The 14,018-nt window shown below is 50.0% G+C and overlaps 1 protein-coding gene across 1 annotated transcript in view; it reads left to right on the top strand.

The window, feature by feature from the left end:
* Positions 1-14,018, top strand: part of POLA1 (DNA polymerase alpha 1, catalytic subunit) — a 1,729,782-nt gene that overhangs the window by 169,141 nt on the left and 1,546,623 nt on the right. The window contains exon 14 of the mRNA XM_069204808.1: positions 8,180-8,318. Coding sequence (XP_069060909.1) covers positions 8,180-8,318 — 139 coding nt within the window. The remainder of the gene's footprint in view (positions 1-8,179; positions 8,319-14,018) is intronic.

Genomic DNA, 14,018 nt, shown 5'->3' with positions numbered 1-14,018 from the left:
CATAATGCTTTACAAAACTTCCTTTACTGCTGCAGACATTCAGTATGCTCCTTGGTAAGATGGCCTGTTTTTCTGAACCTAGCAATAAAGTCTGTTTAATTGTTTAGCAACGGTGACGGCAGCCTCGTGGGTACAGGGGTACGATTCCGCCCATCCCAAGAACATGCACTTTGCATCATGTACATAAGAGTGATTTGCTCACTTAGATATTTGTAGAAAATAAACCTGGATCTGGAAAGGGAGGAACTGAGGGGGAAGGTGAGCAAAGGGGTGGCCTTAATTCCCTTTCCAGCATAGAATAACAGACAGCTGGCGCAAGGTTGACAGTAACTTTAATCTGTAGAGGAAAGGATGGGTCAGTACAAATGGGTTGCCGCAGCACATATCACAATGTCTCTACTATTGTGAATCGCTCCATGATACAACCTTGTGAGGTGTGGAAGTTGAAATTTTGCTGTGGCCACACACCCAGTGCTCAGTATCTCCACATCCAGTCAGGGTTCTATTTACATTGTTGCCTGATCCAGGGCCCTTTTTATTTAGGGAGGCTTGCTCCTGCATTTGAGACAAATCATTTAACATTGGTACAGAAAATAGATCAGTTTTTCACAACATACATGGCAACATTGGCAGTCTTAGGCAAGTCGGCATTTTTAGCAGCAGGCTGCTAAAGTATTGCCTCTTGAGACAACATCATGAGGGTGTTTGTGAGCTTCACATTTGTACCACAACCACCTTCTCTGGTAATTGCAAAGCATTTAAGATTTCGAAAATGCTGGACATCTTATGGGAGTCGATGCTGATACCAGGAATGCCCTTTGCAGCCAAAGGAGCAAAGTCATGAGTCACTCTAAAACATACTTGGAGTTTGTATATTATAAAGGCTTTTCTTTGGCTACAGTGCAAGCCTTGAAGAGCACAGTGAGCTCTGCAACCTAGGCCCATTTCACTGTGGGCAGGTTACAGCTTACCACCACTTGACTAATAGTGCAACCAAAATATCCAGCAACTACAGTACCTTCTTCGTTTCTGAGACCAGAACCATTGACCAAATAAGTTAATTCACATTGTTTTAGGGGCTCATCAGTTAGGCCAGTATGTGGCTTAGTAACCTAGCGTAGTTCCCTGTTTTATTAGTAGGCATCAAAAGAGCAGAGTTCTTCAGGACAGAGAACCTTTGTAATGTGAGAGGCAGACAACAGTAAAATATCATATTGAGGCTACTGTGCTGTGGGCATATGCATATTTTTTTAGTAAGGAAAAGTGCAACCACAGAGTGGCATTTGAGTTAGAAAAATATTTTCAGAGGCTTAAACAAGAATTACGGCAGCTGATGAAACCTTAAACATGAGGGAAGCCTAGTTTTGACTAAGCTAATGTAGAGAAACTTTAGGTTATGGTTATCTTATGAAGTCCATAAATTTGTACCAATATCTCAAGTGCAAATCCATTAAATCATTGACTAAAAAAAGTAAAAGGTTTTGAGCAATTGGGGACTTCTAGGGTGGCTGCTAAAGTCATCGCCTTTATCTTTACAAATGCATTTTTGGCTTGACTGGACCACTACAGAGGATTCAGGGGTGCCTTTTTTGCAAATGCGTGTAAAGGGTTGGCCATTTTGGCATAACCCAGAATTGTGTCTACTGTACTCTTCAATTTCCCAAAAGTACGTACCTCAGAAACAGAATGGGGGCAACTTATGGATAATTAGAACTCTTTCGGAGGACAGAGGACGATTGTTGGTAGAAATCTCATGACCTACTCATCAAGTGTAACAGATACTAGAAATAAATCATAAAGGTTCAATTAGAGTACACTCCTGGGGGAAGACCAGTGTGTGCACACCCTTCTTTTGGGCTTGGGCAAGGATTGAAGGAGCGTCTGTAAATGGTTGTAGGAGTTAGGTCCATGAAACCGAAACCCTCGGAATGTGAACATGAAGAGAAGCTGGATCTCCCTATGGATTGGAATGGAAAAGAAGACTGAGCAATGATAAACCACAATGAACCATTGGACATTGGTAGGAAAGAATGATGGCTGGGCCTAAAGGGAAGTTTGGGATAACTACTTTATTAATAATCCTAAAAGTCCTTTACAAATCTCTACATGTTTGCCTTCTCCACCTTGTGTATTGAGAGATTCTGAGTGTTAAATCTACTGACTATAGGTACTAGAGCCCTTTGCTTAATCAAATCTTCTGATAGAGGGTGGATGCCTTCCTCCACCTGAGGTTGTAGTGGTTTCTGAGATATTGTGGGTAACCTCTTCTGTGGGTAAACATTCACCTTTCAACGGTACCTGTGAAAGTAATTGAGTTAAATCAGGGGACATGCATTTTTGTCAATGATAGGTCTTAAAGAAATATACACAGGATCTGTAATGTCGTGAGCAATTTTTTTGACTTGAAATATTTTTTGCGTCTATGAACAATCCCAAGATAGGAAAATAAGGGAATAAAGTATTTTTTGATAGCCACGCAGCTTGTGCTCATATAAAAAAAAGAAAGTGATTTATTTGCTTTTGATGTTGCAGTCTACAAGAGGGCTCTTTTGAATTACAGGTATTAAGGTATTCATTTTAAACTGGGAACTTCTTGTGCTGTCCTGAAACGTTGTGTAGGGGTTCTGAACATTTTGGTGGTATATAGTTGATCCAAATATTCTGGGTCACTGGAAACGGGACCATCACACTTCCAGTGGCCCAGTTGACCAAATGAAAAACAAGAACCTCCTGTTCACTCCTCAGCCCCTCACATTTCCCCTTCCAAATGACCCACCTCCATGACCGCCCACCAACTTGTGACATGCCCTGCTCCTTTAATCACCCGCTCGCTGCTTGTTCTGCAATTTCAGCTACATTTGGTTCAGCATTCTTTCTCCTGTGATGAAACTGTGGTTCATGATGACCACTAACGCTAACCTTTTAGTCTTCCAACCAGTACATATAGCGGTGAATTGATCACTAAAGCAACACCCACAACTTCCTGGGCAATCTTTGTCAGATGGACTGTGCCCAAATACCTTTAAACACAACCTTAGGCTGGTCTAAATAATCAGCTTGTGCCTCACAATTATTCTGCTTGCAGTTGCCAATTTAGATAAGTCAGTCTTTACTGAACTTAACTCTGGGATCTCATTCAACAACATATCCTTTACTGAATTTAACTTGGTCATTCCCAGGGTCTGCTCGCAGTCATGGCAGTTTCTCCACCAATCTTTCTCACTGCACATGGCACTATCAATCACAGCAACTGGTTTATGTCTGCTCAGTTGGGTCTATTCACTTCAAACACACACTGTAATTTTTCTTGAAACTGAGTCAAGTTGTCTTGAATTTGGGGATTTTTTTTATTTTTATTTCTGCTCATTAACTCCGAGTGGGTCCAAGTTACATGAACCACAACTCTTCTCCCAGCTGCTGGGTAGTCCCTTAAAGCAGGAGGGCTGAATGAGGTGGTCCCTACTTATCAGCATGGCTTGAGTGGTGAGAAGTAGGAGGCTGCCTGGACTGCCTTTCTGCGGTTTTCATCAAACCTTCGAGAATAGTTTTGGGACTTGGCTTTTGCTGGCCCTTTACACCCTGGGTCAGAACATTTTGAGAGTTCTAAACCAAGCCACAGTAGTGGATTCAGCATCTGTATTGTCAGCCGATCGATCATAGCTCTTTACTGCATGTTACCTCCTTGTGCTCCAGGTGCCGGCAGTCCTGTTGGCACTGCTGCATACGCAAATGGTACTCCAGGTGCTCCACCATCGACTGGCATGGTAGTGTGCCCAACAAATACCCCCACTCCAAACTCCCCGGTATCATTGCTTTGTTGTCTTGCATTTCACTAATCTGGGGGAAAATAGGTATGGACCTGCAGAGCAGTTGGAGCACAAGTTCTAAACCTGTCCCAAAGGTGGCTAATATGGCCTGTTTCAGAAGCCTCTTGCTCTCTAGCTTGGGATCCTCGTGCTAATTTTCCCTTCTGGACTCCTCCTAGTCCTCATGCCCAACAAATTCCTCTTATTTAGTTGTTTTTTAACGGATGTTTCCTAACTTGATGACAATAGTGAATAGTGAGAATTCATTAGCCACAAGCAATGCGAGGAAGCAAAAAAAAAAAAGTTAAACATTAACTTTTACCTAAAATTTTGTTTCTGCGCTCTGATTTCGGCCAAATTATCTGGTTTGTGGTTGGTCTTTCTCCACCATACTATCCCTGGGAAAACATGCCCTTTACCTCTGGCACCTGGGCTCTTCGTGTGGAGTTCAATCCAGCGCTTCCCTCCTCATTGTGGAGGTACTTCCATTACCACAATGCACCGCCTGTTAAAAATAAAACCCAGTTAGTTTAAAGTTCAACTACAGTTTAATGCAACACAGTAGGCAGCAAAGCAAAATATCAAAACAATTATCATTTCAACTGACTGGCTAGAAAATGGTCAGTTGGAGGATGAACTAAAAGCATGTAAAATCACCTCAGTATGTATACAATTTCTCTCAATACAAATCCATGTAATATGACCTTGTGACAGGAACTTGGTCTTAACAAGAACTTCTGATGTGCAGGTTTCAGAATCTTCCCTCAAAGAAGCATAGGACACCCTTGAAGGGAAATTATCATTCATATAGACAGCACTAGCTCCATCCTTCTAAAATCCTGCTTCCTTGGCCAGGTTAGAAAACAAGGTTATGCTACTGGAATATGTGTGATGTATAATAGAGCTTTATGGATACTGGGCCTGATAAAATTAAAGGTTTGTGGTTAATAAAATGTCACAGGAAGCTGTAAACAAATGGGATACATAATTCGTATTTTACAATGTATACGTTAGCGATTACATATATGGTAATTAACATTTCTCTTCATGGGTCCAAATGAACATAATACAAACACACAAGTGTATTTTCACAATGTGTGCTAAAGCTAATGGTTAGAAGTGGGTGGGGTCCTGTATCTCTGCAATGGAGAGGCATGTTTATAATTTCTTGCTTTGGCGTGAGTCACTCACTGGTCAGGTGTGCTCACAACAGGCTCTGGAAGGGTCTAGTGGTCAGTTGCCTTCTGCCTTGACTAAGGAGTTCTTGACTAGAGCTTTAATGCGTGACTTGTCAGGAACTGCTCCCTCTGAAGATGATTTCAACATTTTCTGAATCATAGCAACCTTGTCAGACATTGAGATGGGCCAAGAGCCAGGTTCAGATTTCTCCTGAAGTCTTGGCTGTAATGGAGGTAAATAAAGGCACTGCATGGGTTAGGATGTGTAGAGTGGGAGATGGAACAGCCTCACCCTTCAGTTTCTCAAGACTCTGCAGCAACTCCTAAATCCAAATGTTGTAGGTGTTTTGGGGCAGCCAGCTAGGTTTGGTTTCCAATGCACCTCTTTCCCCTCAGCTGGACTTCAGGTTTTGGAAATGATCAGATTAGTACTACCTAGCTGGTGTACAATAGCTCTTTAGTGCAGGGGTTGGGGTGGGATGTTAGTCCTGAACAGAACTTGAGACAAGGTGAGCAGCACCCACCCTGCCCAATAGCCGTCACCCATCTTACACAGCACTGCCCCCCATGCCCCTCCAGGGACACCATCTTTCATGCATGTCCCAGACAATAAGGCAGAGGGCCCCAGTATAGGCGACTGACAATATTACATTAAGGAAACTGTTGGACAATCCTGCACAGATTCAAGGGTTAGAGTACACATGCCACCTGCTGGACCAGACATCCTTGGTGTGGTTTTCCGCCAATTTTTTTGCCTTAAGTCCTCCTGTTTTTGCGGACTTATTTTTTGCTGGCTCTAGGACTGTCACTGCTAACTAGTGCTAAAGTGCTTGTGTACTCTGCCTAAAGCAGGGTAACATAGGTTTACACCAATTGAAACATTTAATGTTCTTGTAAGTCCCTAGTAAAGTGACATTATGCATACCCAGGGTCAGTAAATTAAATGGTGCTCGCGGGCCTGCAAAACTCATTGTGCCATCCACTCAGCCCTTAAACATCTCAGGCCTGCCATTGCAGCCTGTGTATGCAGTTCAAACTGCCATTTAGACCTAGCAAAATAAACCTATTGCCAAGGCTAAACCTACCTTTTTAATACAGTTGTCATCCTAGGGGTAGGCCTTACAATACGTAAAGGGCAGGGTGCAGTGTATTTAGTCAGACTTGTACCTTTTTTATGTCCTGGTAGCAAACATTTCTTAAATGTAATTGTTTACTATTGCAAGGCCTACCTCTGCTGTAGGATAACATTGGGTTACCTTATTACATTTAGTAAGTGATCACTTTCAGTTGGAAGCAAGCATGAATTTTGGGATTGGTGTCTAAAGAATTGTAATTTAAAACCCTCTTTCATGGTAAGGTCTGATTTTATAATAAAAATCCCACTTATAGACAGTTGGCATTTTCTTGTCCTGACCCTTTGGTGCCTGTGTCCTGGGTCACATGACTAGCTGTAGCTGACAGTTGGTCTTTGTGTATTGCTTCCAGACAATAAAGTGAAAGGGGAATAGCTGATGACAGGATAGGCCATTTCTGATGTGATGGAAGGTCGGAGCGGTCAGCTACCACACTTGCACAGCCCAAAGACTTTGCCTAAGCACAATCCCAAAGGATCTGTCACTAGTCTTTTGTGCCCCTAGACAAGCTAGGGCCAGAGCAGGAAGGTGTTAAATTCCAAGCACCACCAAGGGTGGAACCCTCCAGAAGCTTGTCCTACTTCAAAGCTAGCACCAAGGATAAATTGTGGACCCTCGGAGCCACCTCTTCAGTACATCTCTGGGCCTGTGGAAGACTCTGAAGGGACTGCATGAGTGAAGAGTACTGGAATTGCATCTTGAACCCAGAACTGCCAGATTGAATCAAAGGGCTAGTTGACTGACCTCTTGATCAGAGCCTCAGGGACAGAAAAGGATCCAACTCTCTTAAACCCTGCACCTGGGCTCAGTCTGCTGTGAGATCGAACCCTCCACGTGGTCTCCACCCTGTCCTCAACCTGATAAGTGCTTGCTTGCTCTTCTGTGGTCTTCATCAAATCTGGCATGAAGCCCTGCAAAGCCTTGCTACACAGCTACAAGCTTCATCAGAACTGATCCAGAGCCCCTCAGAGCCTCTCAGCACAGCTGTGGGTGAGTTGGACCGTGGTATAAAATGCCACTATTGGCTTACCCATCTGATGCGGGTACCCAATACACATTAATCAAGAACCTCTGTGCCCACATTCTTTGGGAGGTTATGAGAGAAGATAGTACTTTTTGTGAAGGATAGAGGTCGTCTTTTGATTTTCAGCTCCAATCACTCAGGACAACTTTATAGCCCCACCTCCAAATTTCATATTGATTACTGTTTTGCTGCCTACCTCTGATTCAGCTTTGTCTTAAGAGCAGGTTTATAATCCACTGCTCACTACTTTAAAACTTTTGCTGACCTTGCTGATTAAGTTGGGCACAGTTGAGGTCTATGGGTTTTGGGTAATCTATCAGGTTATTGAATTTTGCCCTATGTGTCGATTTCATTCGGGTGACTTACTGACCTCAGAGGCATTAGTATTTGGAATTCTTTTGGGAAATGCACACTTGGCAGCAAGGAAGATTAGAAACTTGAAACTCTGTGGAGCAAACTCTCTCTGTTATGAGATGTAAACGTCTTCCTAGTAATCTTCATCTGTTTTGAAACTGTTGTTGCACAGTTAATTTTCTTTTGACTTCCCTTTTCAGTGGGCGTTGTTTTGTTCCCAGCACATGCTATGTGTCTTTCTAATCCTGTTTTTGTTGAGTGTTGTATGTTTTAAATTATTGCTAAAGCACTAAAACTTGTGGGGCTGTTGAACTGAGATAATCTCATTTGTTTGTACCCATATAAAAGGTTACTTTAAGATGAAGAACCGATAGAGCATGCAGTTAGAAATGTTAATTGTGTTGCTGTCTGTAACAAACTCAAGGTTGAGTGAAACATTTGTAAACTTTAAATGCCTATATTGCACCTCTAATAAGCCTTCAGACGAAACAAAAACAGCAAATTGTAGTATTTTCCTTTGTATGTAATTGATTCCTGGTTATTCTTCATTGATGTCTGCTATTGAGGTTCATCTGATAAGTGCATACCTCACTTGTTTACAAACCGACTATATGCCCTATTACATGGTGCGTTTTTTAAAATTGTTCTCAACAATTAATGCATTTCTTTTCTCTCTACCATCAGGCTGAATTGCCGCCACTGCCAAAGGACCTGAAAGGAGAGACTTTTTCACACGTCTTTGGAACAAACACTTCCAGTCTGGAGCTTTTCCTACTAAGCAGGAAGATCAAAGGACCCTGCTGGCTAGAAATAAAAAACCCACGTAAGAATTACAATAATTGTATTAATTATGACACACTATTTTCTGGTGACTGTTCTAGCACTGTCTTGATTCAGTGACTTCCAGATCTTACCACGAGTACCATGCTCATACCATAGAGCAAACGCTACTGTGTAACGAGTTTTCTTGATTTTCCTGTTGAGGGTGTTATTTTTGATGGAGGAAGCGCCAGAGAGAAAGAGACGCAGAGGCAGAGACGCAGAGACAGACAGAGGGACGCAGGGAGAGAGAGACGGATGGAAACGGAGAGAGACGGACGGGGAGAGAGACAGAGAGAGGGACGGACGGACAGGGACGGACAGACAGACAGACTGACAGGGACGGACGGACGGACAGGCGGACAGACAGACAGGGACGGACAGACAGACAGACAGACAGACAGACACGGGCGGACAGACAGACAGACACGGGCGGACAGACAGACAGACACGGGCGGACAGACAGACAGACACGGGCGGACAGACAGACACGGGCAGACAGACAGACAGACACGGGCAGACAGACAGACAGACACGGGCAGACAGACAGACACGGGCAGACAGACAGACAGACAGGGATGGACAGACAGACAGACAGACAGGGGCGGACAGACAGGGGCGGACAGACAGACAGGGGCGGACAGACAGACAGACACGGGCAGACAGACAGACAGACACGGGCAGACAGACAGACAGATAGACACGGGCAGACAGACAGACAGACACGGGCAGACAGACAGACAGACACGGGCAGACAGACAGACAGACACGGGCAGACAGACAGACAGACACGGGCAGACAGACACGGGCAGACAGACACGGGCAGACAGACACGGGCAGACAGACACGGGCAGACAGACACGGGCAGACAGACACGGGCAGACAGACAGACACGGGCAGACAGACAGACACGGGCAGACAGACAGACACGGACAGACAGACAGACAGACAGACAGACAGACACGGGCAGACAGACAGACAGACAGACACGGGCAGACAGACAGACACGGGCAGACAGACAGACACGGGCAGACAGACAGACACGGGCAGACAGACAGACACGGGCAGACAGACAGACACGGGCAGACAGACAGACACGGGCAGACAGACAGACACGGGCAGACAGACAGACACGGGCAGACAGACACGGGCAGACAGACAGACACGGGCAGACAGACAGACACGGGCAGACAGACAGACACAGACAGACAGACAGACACAGACAGACAGGGACGGACAGACAGACAGACAGGGACGGACAGACAGACAGGGACGGACAGACAGGGACGGACAGACAGGGACGGACAGACAGACAGGGACGGACAGACAGACAGACAGGGACGGACAGACAGACAGGGACGGACGGGCAGACAGACAGACAGACACGGACGGGCAGACAGACAGACACGGACGGACGGACAGACAGACAGACAGACACGGACGGACGGACAGACAGACAGACAGACAGACACGGACGGGCAGACAGACAGACAGACAGACACGGACGGGCAGACAGACAGACAGACAGACACGGGCGGGCAGACAGACAGACACGGGCGGACAGACAGACACGGGCAGACAGACAGACAGACACGGGCAGACAGACAGACACGGGCAGACAGACAGACAGACACGGGCAGACAGACAGACAGACACGGGCAGACAGACACAGGCAGACAGACACAGGCAGACAGACACGGGCAGACAGACAGACAGACACGGGCAGACAGACAGACAGACACGGGCAGACAGACACGGGCAGACAGACACGGGCAGACAGACACGGGCAGACAGACACGGGCAGACAGACAGACAGACAGACAGACACGGGCAGACAGACAGACAGACAGACAGACACGGGCAGACAGACAGACAGACAGACAGACACGGACGGGCAGACAGACAGACAGACAGACACGGACGGGCAGACAGACAGACAGACAGACACGGGCGGGCAGACAGACAGACACGGGCAGACAGACAGACAGACACGGGCAGACAGACAGACACGGGCAGACAGACAGACAGACACGGGCAGACAGACAGACAGACAGACACGGGCAGACAGACAGACAGACACGGGCAGACAGACAGACAGACACGGGCAGACAGACAGACAGACACGGGCAGACAGACACAGGCAGACAGACACGGGCAGACAGACACGGGCAGACAGACACGGGCAGACAGACACGGGCAGACAGACACGGGCAGACAGACACGGGCAGACAGACACGGGCAGACAGACACGGGCAGACAGACACGGACGGACAGACACGGACAGACAGACACGGACAGACAGACACGGACAGACAGACACGGACGGACAGACAGACAGACAGGGACAGACAGACAGGGACGGACGGGCAGACAGACAGACAGACAGACACGGACGGGCAGACAGACAGACAGACACGGACGGGCAGACAGACAGACAGACAGACACGGACGGGCAGACAGACAGACACGGGCAGACAGACAGACAGACACGGACGGGCAGACAGACAGACACGGGCAGACAGACAGACAGACACGGACGGGCAGACAGACAGACACGGACGGGCAGACAGACAGACACGGGCAGACAGACAGACAGACACGGGCAGACAGACAGACAGACAGACACGGGCAGACAGACAGACAGACACGGGCAGACAGACAGACAGACACGGGCAGACAGACAGGCAGACACGGGCAGACAGACAGGCAGACACGGGCAGACAGACAGGCAGACACGGGCAGACAGACACAGGCAGACAGACACAGGCAGACAGACACAGGCAGACAGACACAGGCAGACAGACACAGGCAGACAGACACAGGCAGACAGACACAGGCAGACAGACACAGGCAGACAGACACGGGCAGACAGACACAGGCAGACAGACACGGGCAGACAGACACGGGCAGACAGACAGACAGACACAGACAGACAGACAGGGACGGACAGACAGACAGGGACGGACAGACAGACAGGGACGGACAGACAGACAGGGACGGACAGACAGACAGACAGGGACGGACAGACAGACAGGGACGGACGGGCAGACAGACAGACAGACACGGACGGACGGACGGACAGACAGACAGACAGACACGGACGGGCAGACACAGACAGACAGACAGACACGGACGGGCAGACAGACAGACACGGACGGGCAGACGGGCAGACAGACAGACACGGACGGGCAGACGGGCAGACAGACAGACACGGACGGGCAGACGGGCAGACAGACAGACACGGACGGGCAGACGGGCAGACAGACAGACACGGACGGGCAGACGGGCAGACAGACAGACACGGACGGGCAGACAGACAGACACGGACGGGCAGACAGACAGACACGGGCAGACAGACAGACAGACACGGGCAGACAGACAGGCAGACACGGGCAGACAGACAGGCAGACAGACACGGGCAGACAGACACGGGCAGACAGACACGGGCAGACAGACACGGGCAGACAGACACGGGCAGACAGACACGGGCAGACATGGGCAGACAGACAGACAGACAGACACGGGCAGACAGACAGACAGACAGACACGGGCAGACAGACAGACAGACACGGGCAGACAGACAGACAGACAGACGCAGACAGACAGACGCGGGCAGACAGACGCGGGCAGACAGACGCGGGCAGACAGACGCGGGCAGACAGACACGGGCAGACAGACACGGGCAGACAGACACGGGCAGACAGACACGGGCAGACAGACACGGGCAGACAGACACGGGCAGACAGACACGGGCAGACGGGCAGACGGGCAGACGGGCAGACGGGCAGACAGACACGGGCAGACAGACACGGGCAGACGGGCAGACAGACACGGGCAGACGGGCAGACAGACACGGGCAGACGGGCAGACAGACACGGGCAGACGGGCAGACAGACACGGGCAGACAGACAGACAGACAGACACGGGCAGACAGACAGACAGACAGACACGGGCAGACAGACAGACAGACACGGGCAGACAGACAGACAGACAGACGCAGACAGACAGACGCGGGCAGACAGACGCGGGCAGACAGACACGGGCAGACAGACACGGGCAGACAGACACGGGCAGACAGACACGGGCAGACAGACACGGGCAGACAGACACGGGCAGACAGACACGGGCAGACAGACACGGGCAGACGGGCAGACGGGCAGACGGGCAGACGGGCAGACAGACACGGGCAGACAGACACGGGCAGACGGGCAGACAGACACGGGCAGACGGGCAGACAGACACGGGCAGACGGGCAGACAGACACGGGCAGACGGGCAGACAGACACGGGCAGACAGACAGACAGACACGGGCAGACAGACACGGGCAGACAGACAGACAGACACGGGCAGACAGACACGGGCAGACAGACACGGGCAGACAGACACGGGCAGACAGACACGGGCAGACAGACACGGGCAGACAGACACGGGCAGACAGACACGGGCAGACAGACACGGACAGACAGACAGACGGACAGACAGACAGACGGACAGACAGACACGGGCAGACAGACACGGGCAGACAGACACGGGCAGACAGACACGGGCAGACAGACAGACGGGCGGGCAGACACGGGCAGACGGACAGACAGACGGGCGGGCAGACACGGGCAGACGGGCAGACGGGCAGACAGACACGGGCAGACGGGCAGACGGGCAGACAGACACGGGCAGACGGGCAGACGGGCAGACAGACACGGGCAGACGGGCAGACAGACACGGGCAGACGGGCAGACAGACACGGGCAGACGGGCAGACAGACACGGGCAGACGGGCAGACAGACACGGGCAGACAGACAGACAGACACGGGCAGACAGACACGGGCAGACAGACAGACAGACACGGGCAGACAGACAGACGGGCAGACAGACAGACGGGCAGACAGACAGACACGGGCAGACAGACAGACACGGGCAGACAGACAGACAGAAACGGGCAGACAGACACGGGCAGACAGACACAGACACGGGCAGACAGACACGGGCAGACAGACACAGACACGGGCAGACAGACACGGGCAGACAGACAGACACGGGCAGACAGACAGACACGGGCAGACAGACAGACACGGGCAGACAGACAGACACGGGCAGCCAGACAGACACGGGCAGACAGACACGGGCAGACAGACACGGGCAGACAGACAGACACGGGCAGACAGACAGACAGACAGACAGACAGACACGGGCAGACAGACAGACAGACAGACAGACACGGGCAGACAGACAGACAGACAGACAGACACGGGCAGACAGACAGACAGACAGACAGACACGGGCAGACAGACAGACACGGGCAGACAGACAGACACGGGCAGACAGACAGACACGGGCAGACAGACAGACACGGGCAGACAGACAGACACGGGCAGACAGACAGACACGGGCAGACAGACAGACACAGACAGACAGGGACGGACGGACAGACAGACAGACACAGACAGACAGGGACGGACAGACAGACAGGGACGGACAGACAGACAGGGACGGACAGACAGGGACGGACAGACAGACAGACAGACAGGGACGGACAGACAGACAGGGACGGACGGGCAGACAGACAGACAGACACGGACGGACGGGCAGACAGACAGACAGACAGACACGGACGGACGGACAGACAGACAGACAGACAGACAGACACGGACGGGCAGACAGACAGACAGACAGACAGACACAGACAGACAGACACGGACGGGCAGAC

Source organism: Pleurodeles waltl, chromosome 8 (genome assembly GCF_031143425.1).
Source record: "Pleurodeles waltl isolate 20211129_DDA chromosome 8, aPleWal1.hap1.20221129, whole genome shotgun sequence".
In the NCBI taxonomy this organism is placed as follows: Eukaryota; Metazoa; Chordata; class Amphibia; order Caudata; family Salamandridae; genus Pleurodeles; species Pleurodeles waltl.
This window is presented reverse-complemented; position numbering and strand designations above follow the sequence as displayed.